The 15,951-nt window shown below is 41.6% G+C and overlaps 1 protein-coding gene across 1 annotated transcript in view; it reads left to right on the forward strand.

Annotated features, from left to right (window-relative positions):
- The first annotated feature begins 7,865 nt into the window (after window positions 1–7,865).
- Window positions 7,866–15,951, forward strand: part of UMODL1 (uromodulin like 1) — a 50,346-nt gene continuing 42,260 nt past the window's right edge. The window contains exons 1-2 of the mRNA XM_057404988.1: window positions 7,866–8,379; window positions 13,686–13,928. Of these exons, the coding sequence (XP_057260971.1) occupies window positions 13,751–13,928 (178 nt within the window). The 5' untranslated portion in view covers window positions 7,866–8,379; window positions 13,686–13,750. The remainder of the gene's footprint in view (window positions 8,380–13,685; window positions 13,929–15,951) is intronic.

Below are 15,951 nucleotides of genomic sequence, written 5' to 3' on the forward strand. Positions count from 1 at the left end.
TACTTTTGTGCGTCCTTCCACAGCATGAGATTTCTACCTTGCTGGTAAGGAAATTTGCTCATCACATCTTGGAGTAAGCATCAAATTCCAGCAGTGACATCAGGGTGATTTTTTCAGACTGATGATTAAGGGTCTACCCATCTGCTGCTGTATATAAGCCCTTAGGGCTCCTCATGTGAACTTTTTCAGTGTCTAAAGTATTCTTGTCCCACTTGCTTCTGGAAGTAGAAGTTCTATCAGAACCAGATCTTTTGCAAGTAAGGAATGAGGTTCCTCTTCAGTATATTTCCTCTTAGGTGCATGATTGCTTAGAATTAGGTGCATATAGGCAAAAGATTCGTTTACTGTTGTCATCAGCTAAGCTTTTGCTTTCTTAAATCCATTGCAGCTAGGGCATGGAAGCTTTGTAGACCATCCTAAAGCCTTTACTGACTTTGCCAGTGCACCCTGATCCATCCATCCATCCCATCAGATCTCTGAAAATAACTAAGTGAAAATGTGCTAAATGCAGTCCTATTTCATTTGCCTCACACATTTTAAGAAGCACACATACGTTCTTTTCTTTCTCATGAAACTGATGTAACGGATGCTCAGAATTATATCAGCAGTACTACCATTTGGGGGGGACTGACACACTCTTGATGCCACCTTTCAATCTGAGGCATTAGATCAGTTCATGAGCTCCATCTCTCAAGTAGGTCAACATTCAATAGTTTTTAGAATATGATAGAAATTAATTGCAAAGATAAAGAATGATGAAAAATGCATGCTGGTCTTTATACTTGGCATTTGAATTATAAATTAATGTTAATCATGACAATAATCATGTTCTCATCATCCTTCAGTGGTAGCATTGTCATCACTGCAACTATAAACTGAAGGCCCTGTCATTTTCAGAAGCCAATAACAGAAAATGCTCCCTGACCCATAGTACTTGCAATCCAAATATTGCCAAGGACAGGGTTATGTGCCCCCTTAACCTAAGCCAGGTGTTTGATTTCAAGGAGGGAGTGAAAATCTATTTTTGCTAGGGAATTTTTCTCATGCAGAAGATCAGCATGGGAGAAGGCACACAGGAAGTTTCCTTACTGGCATTTGTGCTAGTTAAGGGTGCAGAACAGATTAGGTAAATAACCTACTGTTTTCACAAGCCAATAAACATTTTGAAAAGCATCTACTTTTGAGCTTTAAACATCAACTGTCAATATCTGGCAAAAATCTGATGTTTTTATTTTTTTTCAATTAAATAGAGTGAGATAATTTTAGTTGTGGTTTTTGTGGCCTGAAATCCGGAAGGAGAGAAAAATTCTTTTCTTCCTATTTACAGTGCATAACCACATATTGCTCTTCACCTGAGAGTGCCAAAACCTGGTGCGAAGTCTCTTTGCACTCCAAACATCAAACTTCCTTGCCACTCATCGCTCCTTTTTCCTGATTAGATTTGCAAACAACGTGATCGATTGTTTCTTTTGCAGATTACCGAGCCATTGATGCAGTATAGTCTTTATTCCAAACTAAACACTTAGACTTCTACTTCCCCTTTCAACACTATGGAATTGTAGAGAAACTGCCAGTGCTTGTGTCAGCAGTTGATGCTGTTCAGAGGTAGGAATGATTTTCTTTTCCTGAGTACCTGGAAAAGCAGACAATGCTATCTAACTGAGGCAGGTGCTGCATTTAGGGGAGGGTGTAGAAAGAGCAGCAGTTTTCCTGGCATCAGAGGTGGAAATATCAGCGCTGAGAAACTTTTCTGAGAGGGAGCACAGCTCTTACCCAGTATAATATATAAAATTCCTCACACTCCAGGATGGAGGCTTCCTTCTGGCTGCACAGTCCTGCAAAGCACCCCCCCCATTGCGAGACACCTGGAGGCTAATATGAGACTTCTACTCTTCCATTACTTAATTCATGGGTACTTATGGAATAAATCCTGCTGGTGCACTGGAAAACACTGAGCAAGCTGGAGCTTTGCTCTCCTGTGTTTAAGCAAAACTTGAACTCTACAGATGCCTGAGATGACAGAACCCACTTGGTGGGCAAAACCATGGCAAATGTATACATGTCAAAATGCAGAGTCAGAGCAGGATGCTAATAGCCTCCTGCTGAGTAATTCAGAGGGTGGTTTAGCCCTGTAGTGCCTTCTGGGCAAGTCTGGATGCAGACATAGCTTGTTTCTGTCAGATGCCTGGTGCAGGGGTTCTTACAAGTAGTTTGTAATCTTTATCTGGGGGAAGGGTATGAGCAGGGGCATAGAAAACCCAAAGATCCTTTGATTTTAATCACTCTAATAATTTAGTATCAATCTCAAAACAGAAATAATTTCGAAACAGCAGTTGCACTTGACAGCAGGCCAAGATTTTATTATTAAAAAAAAAAAAAGAAAAAAAGAAAAAGATTTCCTCACTGTATACAGTGAGATCCCTGAAACTGCCAGTGAATTTTCTGCTTGTTCAGATTCCCTCAGACACACAGATTTGGGTTCATAACTTTTCTTCGTTACATTTTGGCAGAAAGGTTAAAACTCTTTTTCTTTCAGCCCAAGCTTCCCTTTACCCCAAACTTCCACTCCATATGGTTTTTAATCATTTGGTGGTTTAGTCATTTGGTGTTTTTCTGCCCACTTAAAGAGCTCCCTACATCTTTGTACTGAGTAATCCGGTGTTTGTCTGGGTTGATCACAATTACAGGTATTAACAGGGAGAAAAAAAGAAATTATACACCTCCCCAAAACAACTTCCTGCATTCCTCCTTCTAAACAAACCTATTCAAGTGCTTGTCCCTTCTAACTGGGTTAAAGTATTCTGTGCTTTTATGCAAACCGTTCTTGAAGCCCTTACTCAGTATTCACACAGCAGGCATGGGGTGCTGCCACTTGCCTTGCCTGTATAGTAGGTTCCTTTAGTCCAGCATTTCTGCTTTGAAAAGCTCCTCTTCCTTCATAAGCTTCTCTGCTTTTAATTGAGCTAGCTCAGGAGCACGCAGAAACAATTCTCCTTTAGGTACTTCAAAGCAAGAATCTTCCTATAAGCATTTAAATCTAATGCATCAATAAAAGCTGTTACACAAATTGTGAAACATTTTCAGGGGTTTGTACTACAGATTGTCTTCCGCAATAATTTAGAAGAATTTCTCATCAGAAACATGAGCTTGGGTCTGTGTGTAAATCTCTGTATCTCTTAGCTGGAAGGTAAGGGCTAAATCTTACGTTGACTAACAGCAAAAAGCAGGTTATATATTTTGGTTGTTTTATTTTATGCTCCAAATCTGCTTAACAGAGGCAGGCTTTTCATGTGTGTGCAAGAGATGGATTCACAAGGGGAACTGCCAGTTGCATGCACAGTTCTCTGTCCATCCCATTCATATCCTGGCTGTATATTAGATGGGTTTAAAAGGGGTAAGAAGTGGGAAGTCATCCTTCCAAGAGGAGCAGCAGGTGCTTTCAGTCAAAATTAGGGTTACAGGCAGAGCACTGGCACAAACCAGTGAAGCCTGGCCACATCCATGGACTGATCACTGGTGTTTGCAAGATGTTGTTGTTGTTCTTCAGCTCCATGACATTGAGTCAGCGGTGAAGTGTGAGATCCATGTAGGGGCTGAGCTTCTGGCCTTTCACTGCAGGGAGCTGATAGTCCAGCCAGCAGGACAGAGCAAGGAAGGTCTCTGAGCCCATCACCAAGTGCTCATACAGGCCAGGCACAGTACTCTGCTGAATGGGACATTCAGGTGGACTTGGCCCTTCCACCCCATGGGGAGATGCTGAGCAGGAGGCCCTCTGACTTCTCTTCCAAGTAAGCCTTCATAGCAAAGGGCAATACCCACTGCCCAGACTGTTCTCTTTCACGAATACCAGGGTTTAGAGTTAAAACCAAGCAGCATGCTATGAAACATCTTAGAATTTACATCCCTGCAGCACCGGTAAATCACATATGAGGTGTGATCAACAGTCTCATCTGGTACCAAATGTGGTGTTGGGAATGGGACCATGCCATCAAAGCACTGGTGCAAACAAGAGTTTCTGTGTGCTGAGATTGCACAACTAGCACTCTGTCAGAGGAGCAAGGCCAGGCAGAGGTTCAGCATGACCTCCGCTTGACTCATATTTTTTCCTTCTGTTACCAATAAGAACTTTTTCCTCATGAGTCACTTTAAAACAGTTTGTGCATGTTCAGGGAAAAAAACACGACCCAAAGATTTTCCTGAGGAACAGTTTATTGGTGAGACAGAGCAAACCACTGAATGCAGTCAGGGACTGTTCTGCCTCCACAGTTGAGCTAATTAACTCTCAGGGCTATAAGTGAATGGGCTTTTTAGTGTCCTTTGTGTATGTTCCTTCATCTTTAATGTATTTTCCTCTAAACACATCAGTGAAATAAGCAAGCATACTATTCCATTTTCTGTATGTGTGTCTGAAGCTCAGGGAAATGAGGACCCTTTCCAAAAATTGCCAGTTTAGCAGTTAACCATCCTAGCATAGCATATGCTGACAAAACAGTGACTTTTCTGTTCTACTTTTTTTCTCAGGTAAAATAAGCAAAACCACATTTTTGGTACTGTATCTGTGACTTCCACGAGGTCTGCAATACCGGGCTTTCTGTCCCCGTCATGACTGCACTGCAGTGCCAAATTTGACCTGTGTGACTTGCTTGTGGCTGCACAAGCAAGAGGCAGGGAACTGTGGGCTAGCATTTTATCTCTGAGAGCTAAATAGTTATAATTTCTGAGAAGTTCAGGTCTCTGTGGGGAGCAGACATTAAGGTGTCCATTATATGTATTGATATTCAGAAGCTGGAATGAATTTGTATCCTGATGGTAGGAGTGATTTATTTTGTTTTGTCTTTAGCTGCAAAACGATTGCTTCTGGCTATCTCAGCCTGTGCTTCTCTTCTAACACCTTTTGGCCCTGCTGACCAATTTAAGCCAGTTTTGACAGATCAGCTGCAGGCTCAAAGGCAGTTAAGTTTCTGCAGGCTTCACAAAGGTCAGGAGTGAAGAGGAAAGAAACCTTAGCAATGCCCCACAGTTTGATCTCAGCCCTTACTAAACATCTGAAATGTCACAGTAGGAGCACTTTTTAAGGCTGCCCTGATGGCGAGACAAAATTCACTGGGAGTCACAGGCACCAGGAAAATCAATCGTGGAGGAGAAATCAGGTCTCATCTGAACTTCTTGTCACATTCATTGCCAGCTAGCAGCATGATTTTGCCTTTGTGTTCCTGATCTGGATCAGTTTATTTCTGCTGTGAGATCTGAAGGACTGGTGGCACCTCCATCCATTCCCACAGTCTGCTGTGGCCATAGTCTGTTCTTTCTCAGACTGACAGGCTGTAATCAGATTGAAATGTGGGAGTCTGGAAGAGGTGTCTGGGAGAAATTTACTGACAGGTGATTTTGAGAGGCCAGGTTAAAGGATTTAATGGTTCTCAATCTTTAGATCCTATACATCTGCAGGAAGGCATGCTGGCTTCTGGAGCACAAGACAGCTTTTGTTAGATTCCCATATTGCCCAAATGCATAGTCCTGTTTCCTGAATGCAAAGCAGTCTGTCTTGAAATGTTGTCACCATTTTGGGCATCTGAAATAGCGATTATTTCATTAAAAAAAAAGAAAAAAAAAGCAAAGCAAAAAGAAATGTTCCAGCTACAGACCTTTCTGTGTCAAAATCAATAGAAGAATAAGTGCCTAAAAAGTATGATAAGAAAGCCTGCTGCCAGCCACAATATTCCAATTACTGACTGTACAGTCTAGGAGAGTCAAATCCCATTTCTAAAAATCTGCTTCTTGATGAACAGATTTTGACATGGCTTTTATTGCACTTCTTTGTATAAACTGGATACTTCAGATCAATTCAGAAGTTACAAGTGAAACTGCAGAAAATATAGAAAGAGAGCCAGCAGAACTGATCAGCTGCAGATGACTGGGCCAGGAGGACTCAGATGACTGGGCCAGAAAGAGCTCCGTGATGAGCTCCTTCCAGAACAGAGTCCAGCTCACTTCCAGCACCACACAGCCAGGTTTTTTATTCCACTAAACATCTCCTTCTCTGTTCCTCTCTCCATTGACCTTCCTCATCACCAGAGCAAGAGTTTCTACTGGAGTCTTAAAAAAAAACACCTAACTCAAAGGAATAAGGAAAAAAGGCCAATAATTTACCTATGATATACACCAATGGTTACTAAAAATATAATTATATGTAATCAGCCATGCATGTCCAGTGGTCAGCTTTCCACAATGGTCAATGAATCTACTTTAGTTTCCCTGTAGGAGATTCTGTCTTGTACTGAGTAAGCATGTGCTCTTCATATTGCAGCAGCTGCCTGGGATGCAGGGCATCATATTAAACATACTGCAGGTAATGCAGTGCAAGAGTGTGTCTGGAAGATGTAGATGTGGCTGTACAGGACATAGGATGCATGCTTAATTGCCTGAGTGGTCTCTTACAGTGTCTGCCCTGCTGAAAAGTAAGTTGCTGTGTGCCTAAATGACTGCAACTGAAGAAATACTACAGATGTGAATCAGAACCTGAAGGAATTTGAAAATTGCACGGTAAATCCTGAAATTATCATGACGTATGTATCAATTTGCTGTTTGGATTAAGCACCCACTGACTTTAGTCACAGTTTCATTTGAAAAGGGAGTTCGGAATAATCTGCATTTAGGAACTGTTTCGTTCACTACTGCAATAAAATTGCAGCTCGCTGTTAGTTGCCTCACCCTGAACATAAGCCTGTCACAGCTGCCAGCAGCAAGACTGAGCTGTAAATACGCAAAGCTCTATCCATGTTTCTTTATAGTCTTAAAGATGAGTATGTATACTTAAGTCTTTTAGAATGGGGATGTTAGTCCTTTATTGCAATTTGGAGGATCATACATCGTTCATAGAAGTGCTCAGTAGTGAAGATGACCACATTTGTGTTATAGCTAAGTCTGGAAAGCAGCAACTGTTTAAGACATATGGCACCCCTATTCAGCAATTTAGGATTCTAAGTGGGAGACCCCAGATGCAGTCCAATTCAGACGTCAGTCTGGCATTACCTATATTTGAATCTGGCTGGGACATACACTTTTTGCAGAAGGTGCTAACTAATTTCTAAGGGCCAAAAAGTTTCAATCAAGGTATTTTTTCCAGAAAATTCAGACTGTTGAAAAGAATAAATATAGATCACAAAGAGAAATATTTCAATTTGCAGATTGAATTTCACTGCAGTAGTCCTATTGATTTGTTTGTTTATTAATGGGGTTTTTAGGTCAGATGGTATACTCTGTACAGCTTACAGCCCTGTTGCCTCCCTGTGCTGACAGGAGATGTAAATGGTGCAACGTGGGGGATACAGCCTGACTAGACATCCTGGTGCAGGAGGAGAAGTGTGCTAAGGTACACATTCTCCTTAGACATAGGAGAAATATTTTCAAGATCTATTTTTTTAGTGTGTGTGTATATGCTGGGTTTTTTGGTTTGGTTTTGTTTTGTTTTTTAAAATGCTCTTCTCTACCCATTTTCCCATTTTCTGCAAAAGCATTTTTTTCAATAGAAGTCCAGGCAAGCCTTAATGTTCCTTTTTTCCCTACCCTTCCCCTCCCCCCACCCCAGTGAAGCTTACTGTTTTATTTTCCAGTCCAGAAGAACAGCTGACAAGTGCCTCAGCACTGCATGCAGCATTGGCTCTGCCCTTTGCCAGAGGATCTGAACCATTCTGTGACTCCCTTGTCAGTCCTGCATGTTCTCCAGGGCCACAGCTCCCCTACCTTGTAAGCGCCAACACGGTGATTGCCCAGCAGTGTTCTACAGAAGTGATATTACTGATATTCTGAATGTACATGAGTGAGAGAGTTTGTGGTTCCAGCTCTCTTACATCCGTCTCCTTCATCCACACAAAATTGTCTGCAGTACTGTAATACGTATTTAAGTGCTGGTTGCCTCAGCGTCGAGAAGTGTACCTGTCATTTTCCATACTTCATTGTCAGCTCCTCATAAAATACCATATTGTGTTTGCTCCTTTTCTTTGCATGAGTGAAGTGATATTGCACTGAAGTTACTGTCTTGCATTGTAAAGCTGCAGTCACATCTGTCTTGGGAACATGCCTTCGTTATTTACGCAATGAAAAGAGAGGGATTTTGGTTTCTCAAACCTCCTGATTCGTGCCCTGCCTAATAAGGTTCTTGTTTGCCTATCATTCCTCTGGTTTATGTGATGCTGAAATTGCAATGATACGAGGAGCACAATGAGAGCAGCTAGTGAAACAGCTTAAATTCAGGATAAAACATCAACAGGCATTTACGTTTAGTTTGTTTTCAAGGTACAGAATTCAAGACCTACAAAATAGCATCTCCTGGTGTGTGGACAGAAATGAAATTGAAGATATACACTCCTGACATCTGAGGTATGTAAATCTGCCTCCTGGCTTTCGGGTGTTCAAGGTGCAAGAGGGAATAGGTGCTCAGCAGGGTAAACATGGACTAAGCCAGAAATTTGGAAATGCCTTCTTCTCAAAGCCAGGCAGGAGGCGGGGATCCAAGCTGAGCAGGCAGAAGAGACAGGTTCCCTGGGGACAGCGCGAGGGAGAGAGAACCAGCAAAATTCCCACCGGAACCTCTTTGTTTCTGTTGCCAGTAGTCATCACTCACCTGCAATAGGTAACAAACCAAAGCACCCTTTCTCCGAATCCGAAAGCCTCCATGAACGGACGGTCAAGCTCTACCACACTGGAAACAAAGTGGTAAGAAGGGCTTATCTAGAACAGGCATTGCAATGGCCAGGATCATTCTTACTTCTGTTCTCATCCTCTGGGCAGCCACACAACGGGGAAGGGGGAATGAGATTACAGGTGAGTAACACAAACCTGGTCAGAGGACCATGGCTGTTATGTAGAATGGCTTAGTTTGGATGTGAGATATCTCTTTATTTGAAATAAACCAACCAAGGTGTCCAGTCTCCATAGAACTGGCAACATCTCAGTGGCTATTTAAGAATCCTCTGCTGACAATTAAACACAGAAAATCCGACAAAGCCGAAATACCACCTTTGTCCCCAGGCAAAAGCCTTGTCATTTCCTTTGTGCCAGAAATGAATGAGTAGGATTGCATCTTTGTGTTCAGTAATGTGCAAATTTTGATGAAAATTCTCTTTAAAATTATCTTCTTGAGGAAATCATGTAGTAATGTACCTGGCAAATTCCTAGAGATGCATAAAATGAAGGTGTAGAAGACAGCTTTCATCTATGGTATGGGCTGTAATTTGGAAACCCCAAACCCAGTTGCTAGATTGTAACTGCTAAATTACATCCTAATTTGTTCTTAATTTCTGGTTAATTTCTGGTTCTAAATAAATAATATTTAGATGTGATTTTTGGCTGCTTTTTGTTGCATTTTTTTACTTAAGGGATTTTGCAAGTCTCAGTTAAAATACAAACCATATTTCTCAAACCTTAGAGACTTTCCTGTTATTCTGTCAAAATCACAGCTGAAAAAGCGGTTTCTATAGATTGGGGGTCAGCAGAACCCCCATTCCAGTGCCATTTAAAATCAGTGATGTTGACATTGAAAAGAATTTTGAATACCCATAAAAACTGAGCCCTTAATCCATTTTTCTTCATGTCTCTGAGCCTTCACCTTTTAAAACTGAATTATGAACCTGCTCCAAAAGATTACTTTTCAGGTTAAGCCAAGACAAGAAAGGGGCTTGTCTTTGGCTCTTGCTGTTCTCCTGTGAGATTTTACAGATCCAGCTCACAGTGGCTTTCCTGGCAGTTGAGTCCCGAGGTTTCCAGAACTGCAGCTAAGTGTGGCATAAATTCTATCAAGCACTTTTTATTGCTGACTTTTGTGATTGCTCTCTCAGTTCTGATCTGGGTTTGACCTTCAGTTATAAGCAGCCTGCTCCCATGCAGACTTTTCTTTCAGCCCTTCCTCTCAGTATTTGTCTCTATTAATAAAGTATTTGCTTTAATTGTTTGTGCTCTTGCTTGACATAAAATTTATACTTTTCATGATAGTGGAAAGCTCGTGGTTGCTAATTAAAAAGCCTCAAGTCCAGAGATGATAGGCATAATGTAGCCCTACTAATGTCAGTTGACTGCGTTCTCCTGCTTAGCAATTGACTTCAGCTTTGTGTTGCTGGAAACAACATTCAGTGCATTTTAATTCCATTTGATAGTGCCATAATCCTGTAGATGGGGGTAATGAGAACAGAAAGCCAATTTGCTAAAGAGCCCAAATTGATCTGAGCCATATTGCTCAGCAGGAAACTGCTGTCAGCAAATAATTGAACTCTGTGAGTGTCAAAGCTTGTTTTAAAGTGTATGGAAATGATGGAGGATGGTAAGGTTGGTGGTGCTGCACCGTTCCCTGTCACCTTCTGTCTAAATTCTTTTTATACCGCCATAGCCGTATCTGAAACGTTCTCTTTTGGCTTTGGCAGCCTCATTCTATACCTAGTATCAGTGTTTAAGTATGAAATACGATTTCATATCTTCTCTGACAGCTGTAGCTTCTAATTATAAACTGTGTCTAATTCTACACCATTTTATTCTCAGTTTCATACCTGTATTTATGTTGCACATTGCTATAGAGCCTAAGCCAGCTCAGATGACACTGGAAGTTTTAGCTTTCCAGTACTATGTCCTTGCTGCAGCCTCAGCTCTGCACGGACAACACGAATCCTCAGTGCTCTCCTTACTCGGTTGTTCTCTTCCAGTCCCTGCTTTGCTCTATCCATACTAATATGTGAGCTCTGGGGAAATGGAGGGATCATAGCAATGAAGAACCATGCTGAACTCTTCTTCTTTTCCTGCCCTACCCTCCCCTAACAGAATTTTACACTACAACAGTATGATTTCTTAATACAGTAGTCTATTTTTCTCATTTTCATAGGACAAAATTTCACCTGCGCCTCCCACCTTCCCTGATCACTAGCAGATGCCTGTGCACTCCTTCTAGATCAAGGCTAGATCCAAAATGATTTAGGTATTCTTTCAATTCCGCTTTGGGTATTTAGCAATTTGGGTCCCAAACTAATGGGAAAAAAAACCAACCCCAAACCCAGCTGAAACGAGATACTTTTTCTTTTCTTCCCATGCCTACATGCCTGTTTGCTGGGACAGGTATTCCTGGAGCACTATTAACACATGGCAAGGGAATGCTTTGCAAACTGCAATGACAGCTACCTGTTTCTTGTGAGGCACCACTGCCAGATGCAAAGTGGCACTGGATAAAAAGCTTCTTTTTTCTGCTTCCTGCTGCAGAACTCGCTTTTGTTCTCTTTTCCCCTCTCCCAGAGGGATGTGCTAACCAGGGAGGGAGGACGCATTACTTTCAATGGCTCACTCAACTTCAGTTTCTTCCTGCATAGTCACTTATGTGCCGTGGCTGAGTACAGGCTTTCATGGTCCTGGTCAGACCTCCAACCTGGCCATTGGGGTCCTCTCCTGGGTCAGGCATGAGTTTGAGTCCCTCAGCTTGAGACAGGCTGGGTGCCTTTCTTCCTGCCCTTCATGACCATCTCCTTTACTCTCTCCTTAAGGACAAAGAACAGCCCTGGTGCTTTTTAGGGGAATGAAGACCTTTCAGCTGCTGTCTCTTCAGGGACCAGACACAGAGATGCCCTGCTTGAGGCTGGGGAGGAGGAAGAAGCAGAGAGTGGGATTTCCAAATATGCTCTTATTCTCAGTATTTTCCTGCTGAGCTGATGCAAGCAGCAGCACAGGGCTCCCTGGAGCCTGCTGGGAGGTCTCTTGCTCTCACACGTGCTCTCTGGAGGAAGCCCCAGCATCCAACTCTGCCTTTTGCTGCCAGAGGAAGGCACAGATGGGTTAGGCAGAGCAGGGCTGGGCTCCCAGGAGCATGATGCTCTCTCTGGGTCTGGTCAGATTTGAGTTACTCATGCTGGGGGTGGGCTGTGGTTAGTCTCAGCCCCTCTCCTCCCTTCTGCAATTCCAAAGTGCCCTTGTCAACAGGGAGGTGCCCGTGTTCTATTTGGGAATTGCACCAAGAAAATCCAGTTTTCTTCATGGCCTTTTGAACATCTGGAGCACGGGAAGTCTTTCAGGCTGTTCTTATTGAAGCAGTGTCTAGGATCAGGGGAGAAGACCACTTGTGTGACTCAGTTCAGCTGGCTCGAGGGATGTATTTTGGCCTATGATATCTGTTCTATACTTTCCTTTGGACTGTCCTTGCACTACAAATGGATCATTTGTTCAAAACTTCCACCAGTCCTGCTCAAATTGTGCATAAATCTTTTGTTTAGCTGGACAGCTAAACATGATGAAAGCATATTAATTCCTAAGAACTTGACAATTATCTTTTTTTTTTTCTTGAATTGTTTTTATATGTTTCAACTTTTCATGCAGGAGATAAGTTGTAAAAATAAGATAAGATGTAAATACTTCAACTGTATGCCTATTGCATATACTATGTTAGCTTCAGTCTGCCTGTTGACTGGCCCTGGTCACCTCAGAAGTATCAGTCCTGCCATACTTGAATCTCTGCAGCCAATTCATATTTATCCTTATTAAAGTTTCTTTTGCTTTGTCTAAAGGATGATAGAGGCATTTTAGTTCTATCCCATTTATTTCCCAAATGGGACACAGCGTGACTCAGTCCCTCTGGCTTCTGTAGCATCTCATTAAGAGACAGCCTGATGTTTGTGACGTGATTGTTGATTGCTTACTTCTACTTTTTAAATTCCATCTGATTTTGTTTCTGTTGTTGTAGTTTGGTTTCTTTGTGTTGTGTTCTTTTTTATTCCTGCTCCTGTTCAAGTATTTCAGTTTTAAGTAAAGCATGCCTTAGGCAACATTGTCTAGGGTGAGGCATCACTGCCCATGGCAGGGGGATTGGAACTAGATGATCTTAAGGTCCTTTCCAACCCAAACCATTCAATGATTCTGTGTAACAATTTCACTCCTTATCACGACTGGTTTCAGAACTTCAGAAACTGAGTCCCATTCCCAGACCTGCATGAAATTATGTGGTTAATGAACTTATCAATGACTTCATTTATACTGAAGTCAATGAACAACTGCAGCTCTTAAAGGGCCTGGTGTGATATGGTCTGCTACAAATGCAGATAGGCAACACAGGGGCTTTGGGAATACCTTTTGTGTCAGATACCTGGAAGTCCTTTGCAGTGATGTATGTACCCAGTTTTAGCCTAGCAGGACAGTATCTGAAGGATGTCTTATTCCAGACACCTACTGTGACTCATCTGCCCATGAGTTCCTTGCCCTTTGTTCCTTTTATAGTTGGTTGAGAAAGATGAATATTTTGGCAGCATGAGCCTGGGGTGGACATCTAAAGTACTTGGATGACTCTGCCCTAAAAGTGCCTATTCTGCTCTAGTCATAATTTTCATTTATATACATTAATTTCCTTTGTACTTGAGTTAAATTGCTCTTTTTCTGCCTTGCACCTGAAAACACTGAGAGATCTTTGAATTTTATGCCAATCTGCATCTTTTTATGACTGAATTGATGCCTATGACAAGCAGTCACTGCTAATTCTTTCTTCTGTCCATTTTCTGAAGTGATCTTCTTCCTAACATCAGCCTTACTGGAAATCATTTACCTATGTAGGTTCTGTCACTGCTTTCTCATAACAGCATTTTTAACTAGACACTGCAGGGAACTTGTACGCTGGGGTAACAAGTTAGTGCTGACCCCTTTCTTTCCTGTGGTTTTTATTTACTCCCTAGAAAAAGGCCTCTCTTTGCTTGGGTACCATCTGTGCAACTACAGCCTGACCAGAAATGTGGTTAAAATGGTTGCCTACCAAAAGTCCTATGAGAAAAGCACTTCCTGTGGAGGATGGATACCATGGATGGTGTGTCCCAGGATGTACTATAAAATGCAGTATCATGCTGTTGAAGTCCCTGAAACCGTCACTCTTACAGATTGCTGTGAAGGGTATGAACAAGTTGGACTCTACTGCTCCTTAGGTAAGCTTTAGTCAGATTAAGAGTTGAAATAAATGCTTCTTATGGAAGAGGATTCACTTGAACGGAGACATGTAAAGGCAGTAGGTTCCTGTTCACTGAAATGATTGTTTCTGCAAAATTCCACAGAAAATTTAGTCCGTTGTGGTAAGGAGTAGACATGAAAGACTAATGCTCCTAATTCTTGCTCTTTGCCATCCCTAGCCACAAATTCACTAAAGTTCCAGGTAAGCATGAAGAAGACACCTACTTGCTACCCCTGCAGGGGCTCGTTACTTGTCCTGGTTTGTGCCAATATCTGTGGCAAATTGCAGTAACTCATGTAGCCTTGCTTGGTGCTGCATCTGCTCTGAGCACACTTGCATTTACAGTTGGAGCTTTCCTCTCAAAAGTAATTCAGGATGCACTTAGGCTAACATCTCCTTTGTTTTGGAGCAGGGTCAGTTCTCAGGATGCAAACCCAATTTGATGTTAATTTAAAACAACCTGTGGCCTCATGGCTAGTTACTACCAACCGCTTTCCAATCAAAACTACATTAAGGGCCATTTTCTCAGGGCTTCCTTGGTTACAAAGGGCTATGTTGGAGGTCTGGAAACTGATGAAAGTTTTTGTGGATCTGCTGTAATTAACTTCTGAGTTTTAACAAGGTTCTACTCAGGAAGACTTAATCATCTTTGACTCAACTCAAGATGGAAGATTTTTCTCCTTCCCACATCAGGGATACTAGCTATCAATAAGAAATTACCAGTTTTAGCAGAACTTGAGATGTAAGTGGAAGGAATTCCTTGGGAAAAAGGAACTTTTTCTTTTTTAATAGATAAAGCCACATGCTTTTAAGCTGAACAGGCATCTTGGGTTAGCTAGGCCAGGACTGAACTGTTCCAGCATCCCAAAAAGTTCTGCAGGACATCATTTTGTCTCCTATTTTTGGTATGACATTGCATTTTCTCCATTTCTCCTTTTCAAGTTGTGGCTCTGGGACACATAGTCACATCACTGTAACAAGAGATTGAAAAGGAAAGGTTCTATTGCAGCCCTGGCCCTTGCTTTGAGTCATAAGACTTTTGTGACTCAGATCTATGGGAATGTCCCCTAACCCACTCCTGCACCAGATCATATAACGTGACATGAGAGGGTATGAGCCATATGTCTTGTCATGGGATCTGTCCAGAACAATGTTTTCATCCTACTTTTAAGTTGTTTCAGAGCATTGGAAAATGAATCTCCAAAGAATTTTTGCCAGGCGTTTCTCAACAGTTACTGTAGAATATTGTGTCTCACAGGAAAATGCTTATAACAGAAAGATGGGAAGACAGAAGTGGTCATTGTATTTTGCTTCTTCTTAAAATGATTTTCTAGAGATGAGAAATGAAAGCATAATTAGATACACATCATTTTTAGTGTACTGTATCCTGCCAAATAAATGTGTCGGCTAAATGCTGAAGTGTCAATAGCTAGTTATGGTTGTCTCTATTTTCACATGAAACTCTGTGAGTGTTCATTATTTTCAAGGTGTTTCAGAACCTCTGAAAATCAAGACCAACTTCTTGGATAGGAAGAAAAGACATCCTGACAACACTTTAAGTATTCTTTCCCAGTATAATTCTATGCCTTTTAAAAGCATCTGTATGGATATTTTAGGGTTAAGAGTGATTGATGAGCTTGTTTCATCTAACATTAACAAATCTGTACATCTCTTGTAAAGCTTAGCTGCAGCATTTCTGCTCTGCCCTTGCCATATTGTTGTTGAGCACTCTGGGCAGGCTTGTCTGAAATACGGTGGTCACCTTGACTGCTTTTCCTGTCAAAGTTAATTTGGGAATATTTTAAACCATAAAAGGATTTGTATGGATTCTTTGTGATTTCTGTGTTTACATTATTCCGGTATCTTTGCTTTTCAGGGCATTAGTCATAAATTCTGTGAATGGTAATGCACTGTCTAGACACAGTCTTAAATAAATGATGAGAAGAGAAACTGGAACTGCTGAAACCACTGTGCAGCACGCTGTTGAACTACTCTTATGT

Source organism: Pezoporus wallicus, unplaced genomic scaffold, assembly GCF_028554395.1.
Source record: "Pezoporus wallicus isolate ANWC-B61680 ecotype Strahan unplaced genomic scaffold, APGP_CSIRO_Pwel_v1 contig_1739, whole genome shotgun sequence".
Lineage (NCBI taxonomy): Eukaryota > Metazoa > Chordata > Aves > Psittaciformes > Psittacidae > Pezoporus > Pezoporus wallicus.